The 21539-nt window shown below is 38.9% G+C and overlaps 1 protein-coding gene across 2 annotated transcripts in view; it reads right to left on the reverse strand.

The window, feature by feature from the left end:
- Nucleotides 1-2416: 2416 nt before the first annotated feature.
- The window catches only part of LOC113440341 (NACHT, LRR and PYD domains-containing protein 3), a 111180-nt gene continuing 92057 nt past the window's right edge, over nucleotides 2417-21539 (reverse strand). Inside the window, exons 16-17 of one of the 2 annotated variants that reach the window (XM_087919413.1) lie at nucleotides 8243-8434; nucleotides 2417-2724 (exon numbers count right to left, since the gene is read on the reverse strand). In XM_087919413.1, the coding sequence (XP_087775539.1) occupies nucleotides 2673-2724; nucleotides 8243-8434 (244 nt within the window). In that variant the 3' untranslated portion in view covers nucleotides 2417-2672. The remainder of the gene's footprint in view (nucleotides 2725-8242; nucleotides 8435-21539) is intronic. The other variant, XM_087919409.1, reaches the window with a different exon arrangement.

Consider the following 21539-nt stretch of genomic DNA (forward strand, 5'->3'; position numbering starts at 1 on the left):
GTTCTTCTCTGCCCTCCGTGTGCTGCTGGGCCTTTTCTTCACCATCAGCAGGGTGATCAAGCTCACTGACCAGATTGCTGGTGACACCCACTGGCAGCTGGTGAGGTGGGGGGGGGGGAAGCCCACTTGGTGATGCAACCTGCAAGTGGGGGCAGCGGCTGCAACCCTCCAGGCCACTGTGCATTTGCACCCACCCCAGTCTCCAACTCAAGCCTGATCTTGCGAGTGACATGATTTGGAGCAGGGGTCTTCAAACTTGACAGCTTTAAGACTTGTGGACTTCAACTCCCAGAATTCCTCCTCCAGTCATTTTAGCTCAGGAATTCTGGGAGTTGAAGTCCGCAAGTCTTAAAGTTGCCAAGTTTGAAGACCTTTGAGTTAGGGCAGGGGTCACCAACTTTTTGGACCTCAGGGAGCACCATCCCGTGGACCACTAATATGAATTTTGACTGGTGGTGGCTTGCTGACGATGGGAGAGAAAGAGAGAGAGAGATCTGATCTAACCTCAGAAGGCTGGTGGTGATGTTCTCTTTCTCTGTCTCCCTCTCTATCACACACACACAGACACACACACAGATACACACACACAGAGGTCCCTCACATACCCCACCCCTCCCACTCCAAGGCAGCCACATTCCTTAACTAACCTGCTTTTCAGCTCTGTTCTCAAGGAGTGGGGGAGGAGAGAGAGAGACAGAAAATCTCAAAAACAGTCTGCAGGAAAATTCTCCACCCCATTTATCTACCAATCGATCATTCTTTATTTGGGATCACAGGATACCGTCTCCAGCCCCATTCTCAGGGGAGAGAGAGAGAGAGAGAGTGAGTGAGTTTTGGCTTCATGCAAGGAAAGCAGCAGAAGCAGCAGAAGTCATTCTTTCTCTCCCTTAAACTCTGCCAAAAATGAGTCTTTGCCAATGCAGTCTCTTGGAGCAGGATGCCTTGCAGGGTCCCAAAGACTCATTTCTGGCAGAGTTTTGGGGAGAGAAAGAAAGACTTTTGCTGCTTTCCTTGCGTGCAGCCAAAAGCAGAAGAAGCTGAAAAAAGCAGCCTGGTGGCCACGCAAGGCATGTGGGCCGCATGGGGCAAGTTCCCCCCTCTGCTCTTTCTGCCTTCCCCTCACTACCTCGTGGTGTTCGCAATGCAAGCAATACAAGCCTTGTGTTCCCACGGGCCATGTGGGCAGTGCAGGTGTGTGTTCTCGCGCAGCCTGGATTAATTGCTTTGGGGGTGCTTTGGGGGTGAAATTTCACCGTGGACCACCAAATTTTCTCACAGATCACTGGTTGGTGACCACTGCTATAAAGCACTATATAAAGTTACATAAATTTAAGTGCTATTGATGTAACTATCTCATCCTCTTCTCTGGTTGGGGTCCTAGTACCTGATTAGGATATCTGACCATGCAGCTCAGCCCTTTCTGACATAAGTATACTGTCACATTATCTGAATGGCTGCTTAGTTATTGATGTTTCCTTCCAAATTTCACTGGTTCTCCCTTTGGATTTCCACTGACAGCAGACTGCTTACTATCATTGAATTCTTACTCCTAAACTTCACTCCATTATGTGACCTTTTGCTAATTTTGGCTTTATCTATTTTGAAATCTTGTATCAACAACCATGGCATAAATATCCTTCTAAATCTTTTATGTCAGATTTGTGTTGACACCAGCTTTTTAACTGGAATTTCAGGAATCCTCCGAGAGTAAAACCATAGAAATGAAAATAAAAGAAAATAATGTCTCAGTACACCACAAAAGCAAGAAATACAACGGCTATGAATCCTGATGGGTGGGTGAGTTTGTAGAGAGAAAAAACAAAAATGAGATTGAAAGATATCATTACATAAGCACAACAATGATAACACTTTCAAAGTTGGTTCATACATCTCTTTCTATATTCTCTTAAAATAAAACTTGTTATTTTATTGATTCATTACAACACAGATATGACAGTAATAATGTAACAGTAATTTGACAGTAATAATGTGGAAAAAATTACCAAGAATTATAATGTATATAAGAATATATAACATTATTTATAGTTCATTTTACAAATTTGAATAAATTCTTGTGAATGTTAAATTTTTCCCTAGCTATATGGTAAAGCATATAAAACAGAAAAGTTGAGTCCTTGGTGTTCCTTGAACTTGGTTTTTTTCCCCCCAGACATTTCATTACCTAATTATGTAGCATCTTCAGTGCTAGAAGCCGAAACATTTGCAAGTAAACAACCAACCGCAGAAATCACAAGGACTCCACAGTTCAACCCTGAGCTATAAATATTGTCTTTGGTTGAAAACAAAATAGTTTCAATCTATGTGGTCATTAGGAGTCATTGATGGCATTTAATCAATCAATCAATCAATATTTCCTTCCCTTATTCAGATTTTAAAAGAAGATACCTCACAATGTAAAAAAAGGATGTATTGTCCACATTTCCATGAAAAGGTTTGTGTGTTTACATTCTTGTAGCATTTTTCAGCTGCAAAGAGAGAAAAATTAGTTTATAGATTATATAAGAACTATAAGATTATAGTTGCTGAAAGGAAGCTCTTCAGAATTTCACTTGAAATATATTAAATTCCAACTCTTCCTGACTATATTCTTAATAGAAATAAAAATAGATTTAACAGGCAAGCATGAAGAAAAAACATTTGCATGGGAGGCTCTAGTCCATTTCCATCCATTCCCCATTCTGCATAATATATGTTCCATTCAACCTATAATGAAAAAGAAAAACTTATTTTAATCCTCCAATAAAAGATAAATCCCCAGTAATATCTCTAACAGCCTGAGCAGGGACACATCTGACCATCTTTGAGGATACAGAGTACAGACCCAGACCTCCAAATATAATCTGATGTAGCCAAGATAATTCCAAGGTTTATTTGGTCACATTCATTTTAGGTACATTTTATCTGGTACAAAAACACCCCTATATTTTAGTTGTCAATAGAAGAATTTGCTATCCCCATAAAATCCATTTCAGGAAAAGTATTATAATTGTTTCTTCTTTGGTGTCCCCATGTTACTCAAGTGCTCTGCATGATTTTCCGTCCAAATCAGGCAAAAGTCTTGGTTTTTCTCATATTTTTATCTTTCAAAGTGAGTATTGCCCCTTCCCCTCCCTAATTTATCCAACCTAGTTCTCAGTTGATCCTTCCAAGCAATAGCCAAGAAAATCTTCTCCATGATTTCATCCTCTGTCCAAGATGGCATTTGGAGGGGGGAGGCAATAATGGATAAGTTGAAAGGGCCATACTGAGTGGAGCAGCCAGTGATGGATCTATCCAAGGGCTCACTTTGATTCAAGAGAAAAAGTTTACTACTAGAAGACATCAAGGAATATTTTGGTTTAAGGTTCTATAATAAACTTTTAGGACAAATCAAGAAGGTAAAAAAGTATGAAAGAAAATAGGAGTTGAAGAGTGATGTCATCAAATTTAAAAATAAAAATGGAATAGTGACCCACTAAATGTCTTACTGTTTTTTTTAAACAAGTTTTATTCAGTTTTCTACATTTTAACATCTCTTTTTAGTGAACAGCATGATTACAGGTTCCACATATACATACAAATATGACCATAGTTATATATTCAATTTTTATATTCAATTTCTAGTCTTAATAATATTTTATGCGTTTTCTATTTTGTTATATTATTCCAAGTGCTCATCTCATAATTTAATTCACATATAATAACTTCATAGTTATTGTACTGTAGTACTTGTAATTGTCACATTTGTATAATCCTTAAGATTAGTAACACTTCTATAAATTGGTTTCTCCCCTTTAATATCAATTTAAGTGCACCACCTCAAAGTTACATATTCATTATTTCCCCCTTTAAATAACATCAAATATTTAGCATTCTATTACCTACAACTTAAAATTACTAATCCCCTTTAAAGCTATATAACATATAAACCAGATTCTGCATGGTTTCCATTTCTTAATTCCATAAAATTTATCTACAATTTCAGAGAAGAAAAAGGACATCTTTATCTACTCATTTAATCCTAAACCCTAATGCCAATTTCATTTCAGCTCTCCTCCTATATAATTTCATTTATTTCAATCTATTTATTACACATATTCAATTATTCCATATTTAAACCAAAAGAAATCAAAAAGAAAACCAGCATTCTAATCCTCAAAGTATTTCCATAAATTTGATAAACATATTCCATATATTTATTGTATTTACCTCTTAAACATAAAAGAAGCGAGCATTGCCAAAAAGTAACAATTCTATTATCCATCTTATATGTCCCCATTTCACAACTACAAATTTATCTATATTATTCCCCAGCACCTTGTAGAATCCCCTCTCCCAGTATCATTCAGCCATTATCTCTGTGTAAGAAATTTACCCCCATTTTTAAAAAAATTCCCATATTCCTTTGTTCCCAAATCCTGTTTCTTTTCCCTTCTTTCCCCTAACATTTCCCCATTTATTATTTCACTCAAGTTTTTAACCCCCTTCTCTATTTTTAGCTACCTTCTTCCCTTTGAATTTCTGCTGATTCTTTCCCCCACTTTTTTGATTTTCCAGATATTTCCCTCTTTATTCAATTTCCCAGACCTCCAATATTTATTCCCAATTCTTTTTCTCTTTCCTTCTGGATTCCTTTTTTCTTGATGGTGATTAAAAATGGCCCCTTCTGAAATTTGTTCCACCTCTTCTTCTGTACTTTGTTGTTCAATCGCCTCTTCAAAAAATTTAAAAACGAAGCCCAAAGTTTCACCTCTTTCTTGTAAAGTTTCCTTAATTTTTTCAGGTTCCATTTTTAGTGCCTGAAGAGATATCACCATTTTACAATTTTCTATTTAATCCAGTTAGTGTCTTTAAAGTTAATTTCCAACAGTCCGCTTTTGTTTCCTTCCTCTCAACTTTTAGTCCTCGCTAGTCCAATACCAAGTCCATAACAGTTCAATCTTGGTTTCATCAGACTAGGGAATCTTGTTCTTCACAGTCTGAGAATCCTTCAGATTTTTTTTTTCAAATTCTAAGCAAGCTTTCAGGTGTTTTGCACTGAGGAGAGACTTCCGTCTAACCACTCTACCATTAAGCTCAGATCAGTGGAGGGTTGCAACTTTGTCCCATCTCCACACAGGATCTCTGGAGCTCAGTCAGAGTGACCATCAGGTCATCTCTCTTATTAAGGCCCTTCTCCCCTGGTTGTTCAGTTTGACTGGGTGACCAGCTCTTGGAAAAGTCCTGGTTGTGCCAAACTTCTTCCATTTGAGAATTATGGAGGTCACACTTAAGAACTTTCAGTGCAGTGGATATTTTATTGTAGCCTTCCCCAGATCTGTGCCTACAATAACCCTGTGTCTGAACTCTGCAGGCAGTTCTTTTGACCTCATGGCTTTTGCTCTGCTACTATGTGCATTGTCAGCTATGACATCTATAGAGAGGTGTGTGCCTTTACAAATCATGTCCATCATTTTAATTAACCACAGGTGCACTCCAATCAGATGTAGAAACATGCCAGCAACTGTCAAGAGAAAAGGGAGGCACCTGAGCTAAATTTCACATGTCTTTGTAAAGGGTCTGAATACTTATGCCAATGTGATATTTCAGGTTTTTCTTTTTAATACATTTACACACATTTCTAAAAATCTGTTTTCAGTTTCTCATTATGGGCACTGAGAGTAGATTAATGGGAAAGAAACTGTGGAATCAGGCAGAAACAAAATAAAATAGACAAAAATGAAGGGTGTCTGAATACTTTCCAAATGCACTGTATATGTCTACCTTGAAAAGAAGATTTGTGAAAAATAAACTTAATCAGATCTATTCTTTAGACTGTAGAAAACTAATTTCAACAACCCAATGAAGCTCAATAACTAAAGATTCAAAAGATCAGGTTTAGATGTTTGGAGATCCTGAACACTGTAATAGCAGAACTGACCCAATGGGATACAAAATTGGAGGACTTAAATCTTCTCTCCAGCAGTTTTCTTGCTCTACATACTAGCTTACAAACCTTCCATCCTATATATTGGCTCTTATTGTACCACTTTTGAACATGAGTTTAATAGTCTTCTATAAGAGCACTTCACCACTCCTCCCCAAACAATCCTGCTAAGAGGTCAGTGTGTTGAGGAAGGTACTGGATAAAATTAGAGGGAGCCCCCCTCCCATCAATGCATCAATCAGACTGGGTAGCCTCCAGTCTACTATTGTGAGTGGTAGATTTCCACGAAAGGTGCCATACTCCACGCATGCAGTCTTTTTCCCCAGGACCGGTATGCGATGGCCCTGGTAGTCCCTTAAAATAATGGCTTGAGGTTCCAATTGCTCGTGTCATCGGCTGGGTATGAGTTTTTTAAGGGTGTCCCACAATATCTAAATGGAGGAGCCCAAGTCCACTTCCATACGGCAAGGCTTGCCCTCGATCCTTACCGTGGGCATTATTTTGTTTGCTTCAAATGTGTCGGTGCGCCTCACTCTGGCTTGCGTGTAGCCCACGAATGTGAAGTGGGCTTCTTCTTCCCGGGAGTCTTCCCTCTTTTTGAATCTCCCACCCAAATTCTTCCATGCTCCCCCTTGGTGGCCATGTTGTTTCGCAGGCAACACAGCTCATCGGCCCTGCTTGCTTGTTGGTTGTGCCGCACAGCATACCTCTGCGATGTGGCCTCTGCACTCACATCTCCGGCATACTGTGTCTTTAAAATGGCACACAGGCAGAAGGTGGTTTCCGCCACAGCCGCCACACTCTCGGGGTCCCGGCTTCCCACCTGGCTTACTGGACCTCAGCTTATGCATGTCTCTGCCATCATCATCGTCACTGGAGTCGGAGGTGGACTCACTGAACTACTACTGGCGCTCGGTCCCGGTTGCATAGATTCTTCCGTTCCCTCGGATCTGTGCCACCGAGTTGTCGGATGATTTGGTGGCTCTGGCTTCGTCGACAGCTTCTTGGAAAGAGACCTCCTTGTGGGCCAGGAGTTTCTTTTGTAGTGCAGGATCCTTCGTTCCTAGATCATCCCCTCAGTGTCTTGGAATCTGCAATTCTTTGCAATTCTCCGTAAATCAGTCATGAATGAGTTGATCGTCTCTCCTTCTCTCTGACTCCATGTGTAGAAATCATAGTGGCTGGCCAGATAAGATGGAGACGGGCCGTAGTGGCTGCGGAGGGCGCACTGTAGCTCATCCCAGGATGCAATCTGTAGATCGTCCACAACCAGGGCATCGGCCATTTCATAGATCTCAACATCACAGTATGTTAGGAAGAGTGCCCTTTTCTGCGCATCGGGGGCTGCTTGGAGTCCATTTACCTCTAGGTGTAGGTTAAATCGGCCCATGTAGGATGACCATTTCTCCTTAGCGGGATCATATGGGATGGCCATTGGGTGGTGTGCCAGGCTGGTTGTGTGCTGTGCCATGTCATCGGTCAGTTGAAAATGGCGCCTACCCCACAAATGTCCTTTGTTGTCTCCACAGTTCAAGATCCCACCTTCATCACCAGTGTTCTGTGGGTTCTGTGCGGTAAAGGAGAGGCAGGATGCAGGGAGCTGGTAAGCAACCTTTATTCTGTTAATATAAGAAAAAGCCGCTCAGCTGCGGCAGGCGCTGGCCTTTGTAGCCAGTGCTGTCCCAAGCTTCAGCCACTGACGGGCTTTTGTTTTTCCCGCCAGCGACTAGGCCAATGAATGGAGTCTGTTAGCTGACTCCACTCCTTGGCCATATTTGGTCATATACAACACCCAGTCTCATTACTTACTGTAGGTTTGTTTGTTTGTTTATGACTAGCCATCTTATGTAGCACAACTCTAGTCAGCTCATTACAATAGTAAAAACCAAAAATAAGCAAAATCAAAACATGGCAATCAGACCATCACATATGCCAGCATAGTTTTCAGCTATTCTAAGAGAGAAAGAGTGCAATTGTGATAATTTTGCTGCTGGATCTGAAGGTTTTAATTATTACCACAGCAGTTCAATTATTATATCTTATATTTCTACAAGAAATAGATTAAATATATTGATCTTTTCCTAATGAAAACAAGGGAAAAAGTCAATAAGTTTCTCTTAAACAAGCAAATTAAAAAATTTACATGGAATAAGTAAATACATTCTCATCAATAAGGAAATTATAAGTTCAAAATATCAGAAGTAACATATTTCACTTAATTTGATTTAAATTAAAAAGTCTCCATAATAAACAAAATCTAAGAAATCATATGAACAATATAGAAATCAAATAGAAAAGAATAAACTGATGGTTTACCGTAACTCCTTTAACTTATTAAGCCTTGAGGATTTTAGTACTTCACAGAGCAGCTTCATCTCATAGTCACTAAAGCAGTCACCATGCAAATACAATTTTTGTAGATTCTGGATTGTCTTGACAATGCTTGCAATCTGTCTACCAAAGGACAGAGAGTGCCCACAGAATATTTTTAAGTACTCTCCGTTAATCCTACAGAGAAAGGTCAGAATAATTACAAATAGATCTTTAAAACCAACTGTGAACATATGTCTTGAAGAACCTGGATGGAATTTCATTATTTATGGTCTTCCTACATATGTTTACAAAAGAGATCAATTATCAAGAGATAATTGACAATTATCAATTATCAAGTACACCTCTAAATGAAAATTCCGTTCACCTACATAAATCACTCTCCATGTTTGATCCCCTCAAACAGTGCTTGTTAAGATTTTCAACTTTAACAGCTGGAAAAATAGGGGTTGTACCATAAGTCAGAACACACAGTTATAGCTGATTGGTGGAAGAGAGCTGGCTCCTGCATGAGACAATCTAAGCTGTGATTGGTTGCTGTGGGTATAAAGGGGGACTTTCCTGTTTTCCCATCTGTGTTAGGGTTGCCATCTGGCCATTTTTCCGGCCAAATTCGAGAAATCTGGCCATATAGAAATCTGTTTGGCCATGAAAAAAATCATGTCTCCGGCCAAATATATTTGGCCAGAAATTTGGCCGTATGAAAATTGCTTGGCTGTGAAATCGAAATTTTGGCTGAATACCGGTTTTCAATACAATATATTCACATGAAAATGACAGTTAGATCGTCTGAAAACCTCTGAAAAACTACGCGATACACAGGCCGAAGCCTTCTGACTGTCACACACTCCCTTCTAACCCTGCTGGAGCAGGTGATTGGACTAGATTAGATATCTCATTATCTTTCTCCTCCCTCCCTCCCTCCTTCTTTCTTTTTCTTTATGTCCTTTCCTTCCATCCCCCCTCTTTCTTTGTCCCTTTTTCTTTCTTTCCCTTTTTTCTTTCTCTGCTTCCTTCTCTCTTTCTCTCTCTCTCTCTTTCCCTCTCTCAGGCTCACCCCATGGATTTTGTGCACCTCCGTTTGGATGTGCCGCTTTGCTCTCCTTTTCCAATGCTGCGTTGGGGGCGCTGCCCCACCACCCCAAACACAATGGCGGTGGGATATTTGAAAAGGAGACAAAGCCACTCTGGCTTTGCTCTCCTTTCCCAATGTTGCGTTTGGGGCAGAGCTCCTTGCACCAGAGTGTGCAGGTCAATGGGATGATCCTGCGGGGCCTTGCCTCGAATGTGGCGGTGGTGGGATTTTTTCTCACCCCTGAATTGTGCCCTGCCGCTCACCTCCAGAGCCCCCCTGCCAGCCCCCTTGCCTCTCAGCGCATCCCACTGCCCCCCAGGCATCCCACTGCCCCCCCAGGGGGCGGTACCACCCACTTTGGGAACCACTGACCTACAGTTAAAAAAACAAAAAACAATATATCCTCATGTTAAATTGCATAAAAAAAAATTGGCTGGAAAATTTGGCCGTGAAAGAAAATAATTTGGTTGAATTTGGCCGTATTTTGACTTGAGTTTGGCCGCAGAGCCAAGCTGCAATCTGGCAACCCTGATCTGTGTGCTCTGTGATTTACCTCATGGAGTTCCTGTTTGCTGACTATCTTGTCTGCTGTAAATATAGATGTAAAATATATTTATTTTTATATAAAACCACAACTTTGTGTCAGCATCACTGACTTCATTTAGACACCTGCTACACAATTCCCTGACAGGTTATGAGCCCAGAATTGCCCTAAAGCAGCAGTAGTTTCTCTGAGGTAACAGTTTCTTCATGAACCTGAGGGAGGTCAAGGGCAATTGGCCTGTAAAGACAGCACAATGCTATCTGTTACAGAAATGGCTTGTCTTAATGAGACAAATTATCTTTCATGGAGACTAAAGCTGGAGATGTTTCTGCAGAAGAGGATTTGTGAACAGTGGTAAGCAATCCTCTAGCAAATCGCAGTAAAGAGGGGAAAAGGCTAACATAATTTTGTGCTTGACAGAAAGGCAATACATATGCATGGACTAACATCTGCTCAGTGGTGGGCTGCAAATTTTTTAACAACCATTTCTCTGCCTTAATGACTCAGAAAGTCCACCAGCCCCAGTATGCTGCAGATGCCCCTCGTTCGCTCCTTTGCCTGGCTCACATTCTTCCTCCTCCAGTCTAGCCTGACGCAGGTGTCAGTGCAGCTCACATTACCCTTTCTAAGCCCACTGTCGGTGAGGCTGGGCCCTGGTGAGGGCTGGACCCAGTTGTTCCCAGTTCCCCTCATCCCAGAAGCAGCAACCCCACACTCTCCCCTTTCTACTAGTCCCCTTGTTCACATGGGATCACCCAGCAAAGGAGAGGGAGAGGGAGAAGGGGGCAGTGGCAGTGCTAGAATTCAAGGGAGAGTGCCACACAGAAATGGGAGCACACAGAAACGCCATCTCTTCTCTTCCTCTTACAGTCAACTTTTGGGGGCCATTTTCAAGTCATTTTTCAAGCCATTTTCAGGCCATTTTTCAGGCTGTTTTCAGGCCATTTTTCCAGCCAAAATCAACCCAAAAAATGGTCTGAAAAGGGCCCAAAATGGCTTGAAAACAGCCCCAAAACTGCTTGTTTTTCAGGCCATTTTCAAGCTATTTGTCATGTTGCTTTCAAGCTGTTTTGGGGGCATTTTCAGGCCATTTCTCAGGCCCTTTTCAAGCCATTTATCAGTCCAAAAATGGACCACAAAACAGCCTGGAAAATGGCCCAAAACCAGCCTGTTTTTTGGGCATTTGGGGAGTTGTTTTCAGGCCATTTTGGGGTCATTTTCAGGCCATTTTTAGGTGAAAAATGACCTGAAAATGGTTAAAAAAATGGGCAGGGCCAGCCGGTGGTCTGATTTGCCAGTTCTCTGAACCACATAGAATCAGAACAAGAGATTTGGACAAACTAGTCCAAACTGGAATCAGCCCACCTCTGCATCTGCTAGAAAATGCTGGCTTACCTTATGCAGAATTCATGTAACAGAGACTGAAAGCAGCAAAGTAACTCTCACAAGAACACTTTATAGAGTAAGGCTAAAGTGTGAAGAAAATCTGACAGATCACCTCCAGTTTATGAGGAAATCCTTCCTTAAATTAGAAGAGTGAGGCACACAAAGTTTATGTTGTGCTCAGTGGTGGGATTCAAACAATTTAACAAGTAGTTCTCTGCCCTAATGACCAGCTGGGTAGGCGTGGCCGGGTGATCATGTGAATGGGTAGGCATGGCCAACTTGATGCCATTCTCTCATCCCTCCCCTCCCAGCCACTCCTTGTCATGCCTGGCCTCGCCTCACCTCGAGAGAAAACTGTTGGGTATATGGATACACCAACTAGGTTTGGGTTGAATAAATATGTAAACCTAGGTTTAAGTGTTTTGTAGCTTTAAGCACCAAACTGCAATGTAATTAGATAATTAAGGGTGCGGTTGCAAGCAGCAATAAGAGGCAGTGAGATAGACGTAACACTTCCTGGTTTGGTTACTGGTCTGGTTACTGGTTGCTGGTCCCTGGTTCCTGGTCCTGGTCGCTGGTTCCTGTTTTGGTCTCTCTGCTATCTGCTGCCTGCTGTTTACTACTGTTTGAGACGTCTGCTTGTTATTGCTTGTTGGCTAGTTTGCTGAACAAAAGGACTGTTTACTTGGTAAGCTGATATCCTGTGCATACTCAGCGTTGTCTTCCAGAGAAAGGTATCGGAAGAAAAAGATATTTCAACAAGCAGATAAAGACATTGTACTGACTAGTTAATGGACTAGGTTACTGGATGGATATATTGGATAATGACATATGGACTGATAGACACTGCTTAAACTCTGTATGAATTAAACAACTATTTAAAACTACAAACAGTGTTTTTTGTCTCCAGTGTGTGTATACTCTTGGGCCCAGCCTCTCTCTCTCATTTGGCTGCCTGGCTTGACTGCTTCTGCATACTCTGCTTGGGGGTGTATCCCCAAACACTAACAAAAACTAAAATGAATTGGAAGGAAAATCCATACCCCATCTCCTTTTTTAAAATCTTACTAACAGTGAGCAATCATGTGCCTTGGCCAAAGCAATGCAAGAGACTCTTGTCCACCACTGGAATTTTTTTTTTTACTACCGGTTCTGTGGGCATGGCTTGGTGGGCATGGCAGGAGAAGGATACTGTAAAATCTCCAATCAGAGCTGGTATTTGCCAGTTCTCTGAACTACTCAAAATTTCTGCTGCCAGTTCTCTAGAACTGGTCAGAACTTGCTGAATACCATCTCTGTTCTGTCCCAAAGATGCTTTTTCAAGAGGCAACTGGACTTTCTGGAAACCAAGAAAGTCCAGTTGCTGCTTGAAAAAAGCACCTTTGGGACAACCATGACCTGGAGGACTGAAGAATTCCCATAGATAAGAGACTCCTGTGCTCGGTGAACTGACAAAGCACACTTTCCCACCCAGGAGAAGCAATCTTTAGATTCATTTGCACCATTTGAAGATACCAACTGCTCTCAATCACCTCACAAGATATCCTAAGGAAATCATCAAGATTTAAGGAAAGATCACATGCCCCCAAAAAGGCAGTAAAAATATCAGACAGAGTGCCAAGCCTGCTTCCTGACCGTTGGAAGTACACCCCAAAAGGACAGTGCCAGGAACTACTAAAGCAGTGTTAAATATTTACAACAACCCTTCTCCTTTAAGAAAGTTGTTAGTGTTTGGGGACAAACCCCCAAAACAGAATGTGCAGCAGCAGTCAATCCAGGCAGCCAAATGAGAGAGGAAGGGCCCTAGGGTTTACACACACTGATGACAAACACTGTTTGTAGTTTAAATAGTTGTTTAATCCAATTCGAGTTTAAACATTGTCAATCAGTCCATATGTCATTCACAAATATATCCATTCAGTAACTTAGTTCATGTACTAGTCAGTTCTATATCCTTATCTGCTTGTAAAGATATCTTCTCCTCTGATACCTTTCCGTTTGAAGACAACGCTGAGTATTCACAGGATATCAGCACATCAATGAAGTAGTCCTTTCGTTCAGGTATTCAAACAGTTGTAGCAAATAGTAGCAAACAAACAGTAGCAAGCAGAAATCAAGCAGAGAGATCACGTTTCTCTTACTGCCTTTTATTGCCGTTTGTAACCGCACCCTTAATTAGTTAATTACAAGCAGTTTGGTGCTTAAAGCTACAAGTTACAAACACCCAAACCTTGGTTTATATATTTATTCACCCAAACTTAGTTGGTGTATCATTGTTATACCCAACATTCTCCCCTTTTGGGTGATATAAATATATAATACCCTTACAATCTAAAACCATACTTTACACAACTCTCTTGGTGCTTAATGGCACCTTGGGCTTTAGCAAAGTTATCAGCTATATTGTCCTCCGACATGCAGTACTCCAGCTGTATCATATTACTCTTTACAGATTGTCTAACGTTTAAGTACCTTAAATCTGTATGCTTGCTCCTAGTTTTTACTGCAATATTTGTGGCCATTTGAATTGCTGCCTGATTATCTTCATGTACAATTATAGGATAATTTACAGTTAATCCCATGTCACTCATCATCTGCTTATACATGATTAATTCAGTACATAATAACGACAAACAGGAGAATTCTGCTTCCATAGTAGACAAACTTATATGCTGTTGTCTTATTGACTTCCAACCTATTAATGTCTTACCCAGCATTATGGCTGTTCCCGAAGTCGACTTTCTTGTGTCTCTTTCTGATGCAAAACTAGCATCTGCATAAGCACTTAGTATTAGATCACCTTTTGGTTCTAGATACAGTGCATGGTGTAATGTTCCTTTAAGATATCTCAAAATTCTCTTTAATGCTTTCCAATGACATTGAAGTGGATCATTATTATGTCGTGCCAGTTGATTAACACCATAAGCTATATCTGGCCTTGACCAATTGCTAATGTATGATAAGCTACCAATCAAAGATTGATATATTACCTTATCAAACTTGGGACTTTGAGCATCCATTTTGCAAATATCCTGACTCATTGGAGTCTTTGCAGTCTTACAAAGTTCCATCTTATAATCTATTAGCAATTTAGATATCTTATCCTCCTGAGATATCTTAAAACCTTTCTGTGTTTTCAGTATATTCAAACCTAGATATTTCTTTATCTCCCCTAATTGCTTGATTTTTATTTTCTTAGCTAATGATGCTATTATTTTATTGGCTTCATCATTAGTTTCTGTAATCAAAGCAATATCATCTGTGAATAATAGTAATAATGATATTTTCCCATTTGTCTCCCTTTTAAATAGACATGGATCGGCTAAACCAGCTTTAAACCCTATATTGTTTAGTTCCTTTACAATATACTGGTTCCATTCATAGCCTGATTGTTTAAGACCATAGAGGCTCTTTTTAACAACCAATAATCATTATTATTTTCACCTTTAAATCCAATAGGTTTTTTCATGTATACAGTATGTCTTAGTGGAACGTGCAAGTAAGCAGTTTCTACATCTAGATGGTTGACTATATATTTCTTACTTGCTGCCCACACTATAGCTGCCCTTAATGTTGCTGCTTTAAGGCTAGGTGCAAATACCTCGTCATAGTCATTGGCATTTTGTCTAAAACCTTGGGCTACTAATCGTGCCTTATAGATTATATTACCATCTTTTTCAGTTTTTATCTTAAAAATCCATTTGCAGCCAATGGGTTTTATATCAACAGGTAATCTCGCATTTTCATATACTTTCATATCCTTTAAGGATTTCAATTCCCTATTCATTGCTGCATACCAACTTTCCTTATCTTTAGTAGGATACATTTTTATTTCATCTACAGTATATGGAACTTTATTAATCTGGTACACTGTGTTAGCCTGGTATCTATCAGGCGGTCTAGATATTCGTGTAGTTCTTCTGGGAATTACAGGGCTTGTATGAGGACTTTTTTGAATTACTACCTGTTCATGTTCCTCAGCTTGCTCAGCTATTGGTACTATTTCTTCCTTTATGGGCTCTATCTCTGCCTGTATTTCTCTCTTTACTTTATTCTTAAAGTTACAGGGATAATTAATGGGATTTCTATAGGATTCAATAATTACTTCTTTATTGTTATCCTGTTCTAACTTATCCCATCCTACGTGCTCTAGAAATTGGGTATTGGCACTACATAACACCTTAGATGTGCCTTTCTCCCAAAATCTATATGCCCTATGGTTTGCTTGGTAACCAACGAAGAATAATTGTTTAGCTCTGTGTTGCCCTTTACGCCTGAGTTGTGTAGGGATATGCACCCATGCTGGTGCACCAAATGTGTGCAGGTAACTCAGATCAGGCTTCCTGCCATGCCACATGGTGAATGGTATTTCACCAGTAGTTGTGTTAACAACGTTGTTCAATATGTTATTAGCACACATTGTGGCCTCCCCCCACAAAGAATCAGTTAACCCAGAATCAGTTAACATTGTTCTAACCATTGCCTGTAGTGTTTGGCCTCTTCTCTCAATAAATGCGTTGTGTTGTGGTCTGTATGGTGCAGATTTCTTGTGCTCTATTCCAGCTACCTTTAATCTATTCTGGAATTTGCTGTTAACAAATTCCGTACCATTATCTGTCACCGGGGTTATCAATTGCCGTTTAGTCTTTCTTTCTGCAAATTTTAACCAGTCGAAGAAATGTTGATATGTTTCAGTTTTGCTTTTCATTAGGTAGCAAAACCCATATCTAGAATAATGGTCCATAATGCTCAGTATATATCGAGCACCCCCCATACTGGGTTTCTTTGGACCTATAATGTCTGCAAATACTACTTCTAAAGGTTCTTTAGTTTTGAAACCATTTAGCCTATTTGCAGGCAATATTTTACTCTTATCTTCACAGCAGACATTACAACGCAAATATTTATCACACGGTTTTAACCTTATTCCATCAGATAACTCTACTGTACGTTTTAGCATTTTAAAATTTACATGCCCCAAACGCCTATGCAATAAATGGATACATTCATTATGAGGCTTTATATTGTTAAATACAGTCTGTGCCTCCCCTTTCTTACTATCATGTAATACATACAATGCTCCATTTAAAGCTGCAGTTACCTTTTTGTTATCTTTTTCAATTATGCAATTATTATCCTTAAATGTAATTACATAACCTAGTTTGTCTAATAACCTTACAGAAAGCAAGTTCACCTTTAACTGTGGTACATACAACATTTTTATATCCTGGTTTAAGCATGGACAGTATGCAATACCTTCTCCCTTGGCCTTGAGGTTCCAGCCATTAGCAAGTGATATATGTTGAGAGCTTGTAGACATTTTTATAAATTTTGTCTTATCTCTCGTGATGCAGTGGGATGCACCACTGTCCACCACCCATAAATCATTCTTCACATCACAGTTGCTAAACGTGGCTAGTTCAAAAGATTTCTTTGGCTTTTTTACATTCTGGCTTTTTCTTTTCTGCAGAATCTTGCCAAATGTCCTCTGCCTCCACAATTAAAACACTTTTTAATTGTGTATGCCATCGAAGATAAATTCTCTTCTTCCGGGTGCTTTAATTTACTTAGTTGGTTTCTTTCAAGCTTTGAAGATAATTTCTCTTCTTTATTAGGTTTATCTTCTCTCAGCTGGTCACGTTCACACCTTCTTCTGGCTTCTTCTAATAGCCTGCCGGTAATCTCAGTTAATGATAAACTATCTTTTGGCAATACTTCTAAAGCAGTCACATAATCATCATAACTTTGATCTAATGAAGACAGTATGATGTATACTTGTTGCAACTCATTAAATATAAGCTCTTTTTCTTGTAATTCCTGAAAAATACTCTTCATACAATTTAAATGAGTTAACATGTCTCCATTCTTCTGAAGATGTGTTCGAAATAGTTTGCATGTAAGATATATATGAGCTCCTACACTGTCCCGAACATATATCTTCCTGAGGTTCTCCCAGCAGTTCGCAGCGTTTTCCTCTCCACGGATATGGATAAGTTGCTGGTCAGAGAGAGACAGTCCTATGATGCATAAAGCCTGCTCATTCTTTCGTTTATAGTCTTGTATCTTTTTGTCATCCTCCTCAACATTAGGATCTAAGTTAGTCACATCTGGTGGGTTTGTTATTATGTCCCACAAACCTTCTCTTCGTAGAAGTAAACTACATTTCATTGACCATGAAACATAGTTTGTTCCATCTAGTCTGGATATCATGGACAGATTTGGCAAATTTACTTGTGCCATTGCTCTTCAGGTAAACAACTATTTAAAAATCAATGAAAAACAGTTTGTTTTTACAGTAATGTGCAACTCACACCAACTCTCACTGCTATATCATGGTTAGTTAGACTGTGCTCACTGGGCCCATAACCAATGTTAGTGTTTGGGGACAAACCCCCAAAACAGAATGTGCAGCAGCAGTCAATCCAGGCAGCCAAATGAGAGAGGAAGGGCCCTAGGGTTTACACACACTGATGACAAACACTGTTTGTAGTTTAAATAGTTGTTTAATCCAATTCGAGTTTAAACATTGTCAATCAGTCCATATGTCATTCACAAATATATCCATTCAGTAACTTAGTCCATGTACTAGTCAGTTCTATATCCTTATCTGCTTGTAAAGATATCTTCTCCTCTGATACCTTTCCGTTTGAAGACAACGCTGAGTATTCACAGGATATCAGCACATCAATGAAGTAGTCCTTTCGTTCAGGTATTCAAACAGTTGTAGCAAAGAGTAGCAAACAAACAGTAGCAAGCAGAAATCAAGCAGAGAGAGATTACGTTTCTCTTACTGCCTTTTATTGCCGTTTGTAACCGCACCCTTAATTAGTTAATTACAAGCAGTTTGGTGCTTAAAGCTACAAGTTACAAACACCCAAACCTTGGTTTATATATTTATTCACCCAAACTTAGTTGGTGTATCATTGTTATACCCAACAAAAGTCAAGCCCCTTTAAGCAATATCTTAAAGAGAATAGTTTGCCACCAATTACAGAAGAGAACAAAGAATTGCTGGATAAGAAAATAATACAGACAGAATTAGAAAAAGCAATCCACAAACGGAAAAAAAACTCCAGGCCCAAATGGGATCCCAGGGGATTTTTACAAGGCTATGCATGAAACCATTATTGTTAGAGGTATACAATAAAGCATTATTAAAAGCAAAATTACCAAATCATGGGGAGAAACGTACGTAATACTTATACCAAAAGAAGGTACCGACCACTCTCAAGTTCAGAATTATAGGCCAATCTCACTGCTAGATGCTGATTATAAAATATTGATGACAATAATAGCAGAAAGAATGAAAAAGGTCTTGAATGAAATAATACACTCGGATCAAAATGGCTTCCTCCCCAAAAGACAATTAGAAATAATATTAGGACAGCAATGGATATATTGGAATTCTATGAAGCGCATCCAGAGAAACAAGCAGCATTGATTTTTCTGGGTGCACAAAAAGCTTTTGATAATCTAAATTGGGAATTTTTTCTATATCAAATAAAAGAGATGAAGTTTGGGCCAAATTTTGAAAAGATGGTAACAGAAATTTATTCCAGGCAGAAAGCTAATGTAATGGTTAACAGTGACTTTACTGAAAGATTTCATATAGCCAAAGGAGTGAGACAGGGTTGTCCACTGTCACCTCTAATCTTTATTCTTGCAATAGAAATTTGTTAACACAGATTAGGAATAAAAAGGAAATTACAGGAACCAAAATAAAAAGGAAGAATATAAAATGCAGGCGTTTGCGGAGGACATGGTATTCTTTATAGAAAATCCGAATGAGGTCAGGAAAATATTACTAAATGAAATAGAAAGTAAAGTAGCAGGCCTTAAAATTAACAAAAATAAAACTAAAATACTAGTCAAAAATCTTACAGAGCACCAAAAAAGAGAATTAGAAAAGGAAACAGAGCTGCAAATTAGAAATAAAATTAAATATTTAGGTAATTTGGTTGACAGCAAGATGTTCATCATTAAAAGAGGACAATCATGATAAATTAATGAATCAGACGAAGAAAGGTTTAGAAATATGGGGAAAACTGCAGCTATCTTTAGTAGGAAGGATTGACGCAATAAAGATGAACTTGTTACCAAGATGGTTATACTTATTCCAGATAGTTCCTGTAAAATTAAATAATTTTTAATGGGGAATTAAATAAGATAGTAACCAAATTTATATGGGAGGGAGAAAACTCCCAAATAAGATTAAAACTATTGCAAGATAACTGAAATAGAGGTAGCACTCCCTGATTGGGAATTATATCACCAGGCAGCCGCACTAATATGGATTAAAGAATGGATATCCCTAAATAATAAGAGAATATTAACCCTAGAAGGCCATAATTTACAAATTGGGTGGCATGCCATTTTGTGGGAGAAGAAAAACAAGACATATTCACATTTCAAAAAACATTTAATTAGAGATGCATCACTAGAGATTTGGAGTAAAATTAGGAAAAACCACTATATTAAGATACCAGGCTGGCTTTCGACTATGGAAGCAATGATTTATCCAAATACTTTGGATATAACCAAAATGATTAGATACAACCAACTACTAGACAACCAAAGAAATTTAAAGATGAACTAAAAATTGAGGGAAAAAGGAATAATGGTAGACTGGTGGCCCTATTTGCTGTTACAAACAAAATACAAAAAAGATATAGAAGAATTTGGCATAGATAGAACACCACAACAAATTGATAAAAATCTTATTAGGACCAGACAGAAAATTTATAACTAAAATGTATAGCTACCTTCTAAAATTTGACAGAGAAGACGAGGTAGTGAAACAAACAATGATTGCTTGGATGAAAAACTTCAGACATAATATACAATTAGAAGATTGGGGAAAACTTTGGATGAAATACTATAAATTAACAATAGCAGCCACGTACAAAGAAAGTCTCTACAAAATGTTCTATCGTTGGCACCTAGCACCAGCGAGATTGGCCAAAATTTACCCATATTTAAACCCGGTATGTTGGAAATGCAAAAAGAAACCTGGTACCTTCTTTCACATGTGGTGGCCTTGTTCTAAAGCAAAGAAATTTTGGAATAAAATAAGGATCTGGCTGCAAGAAATAATCGGTTTAAAAATAGAACTTAAGCCTGAAATGTTCTTATTAGGGATGATCAGAGGTGAAAACAAGAGGGACATTGAATATATAACATATATTGATAGCACCTAGAATAATGTATGCCCCAAATTGGAAATTAGAGAGTAGTCCCACAGTTAATATGATATGGATTTTGCAGAAATGAATAAACTTACAATGGAATTGCAGGGGAAGGAAGAAAATGGTCTGGGAAAAATGGTATGTTTGGTTAGACAACAGGAATAAAAGATAATGTTAAATGTAAATGTAAATGTAAATGATATGTATGTATGTATGTAAACGAAAATGGAAAAGTCAATGCCACAACTTGCTGCAAAAATTGTATATATTGTTTTTAAAAGTGTAAAATTTAATAATAATAATAAAAAGAGTCAAGCCCCTAATAAAAGTACCATCAAAAGAAAAAAAAAACTAGAGAAGCCACTCAGGCTACAGAAAGTCTGGGCATACTGCCAAGAACCATTAACTTCTGTTATTAATGTAACAAGGGTTAACTCAGAGGCAATTTCAGAAAACACTTAAAGATAAGCAGGATTAATCTTGTTTCTTTTATTTTTTATTTTTCTTATATATATCCATGTATTCATAACTATGTTTTCACTTATACCTATTATCTTGTAAGCAATTGACAAATTGACAAATAAATAAAAAATACAACACAAGGAGGCGCACCAGAATGTCTTCTTCCTACCTTCCTGATAGGATTAACCCTGTAAGGTGGGAAAAACAAAAGGTTGTTGGAAGGAGATTTCTCCATACTGCTTAGAAAATTAACTAACGGTTCTCCCAAACCAGTGTGAACTGGCTGAATCCCACAACTGGTTGTGTTGAGTTCCCTTGATAATACTTGGGGTTTAGGATATTTAGTCAAGGACTCCTCGGCTGTGCCTCCTTTGCCCTAACCACCTGTTTCAGACCATTTACAGCCAGCTTTCCTCCTCCATTGGCCCTCCCCACCCATTTTCATCCTTAATGTGGACAAACAACACTAACTCTCTCAGTGACTGTTTTTCCCAAGTACTTCAGCAAGATCCCTACAGTGGCTCTTTGACAGACACTTCACAAAGCCTGAATTAGAATAACATTTTTGAAAAGAAACATGAACTCTAGTCTTGAAGCAGCCATAGAAAATATGATTATATAATGTATTAA

The sequence above is a fragment of the Pseudonaja textilis genome, chromosome 1 (genome assembly GCF_049901715.1).
Source record: "Pseudonaja textilis isolate UNSWEBS1 chromosome 1, rPseTex1.2, whole genome shotgun sequence".
Classification (NCBI taxonomy): Eukaryota; Metazoa; Chordata; class Lepidosauria; order Squamata; family Elapidae; genus Pseudonaja; species Pseudonaja textilis.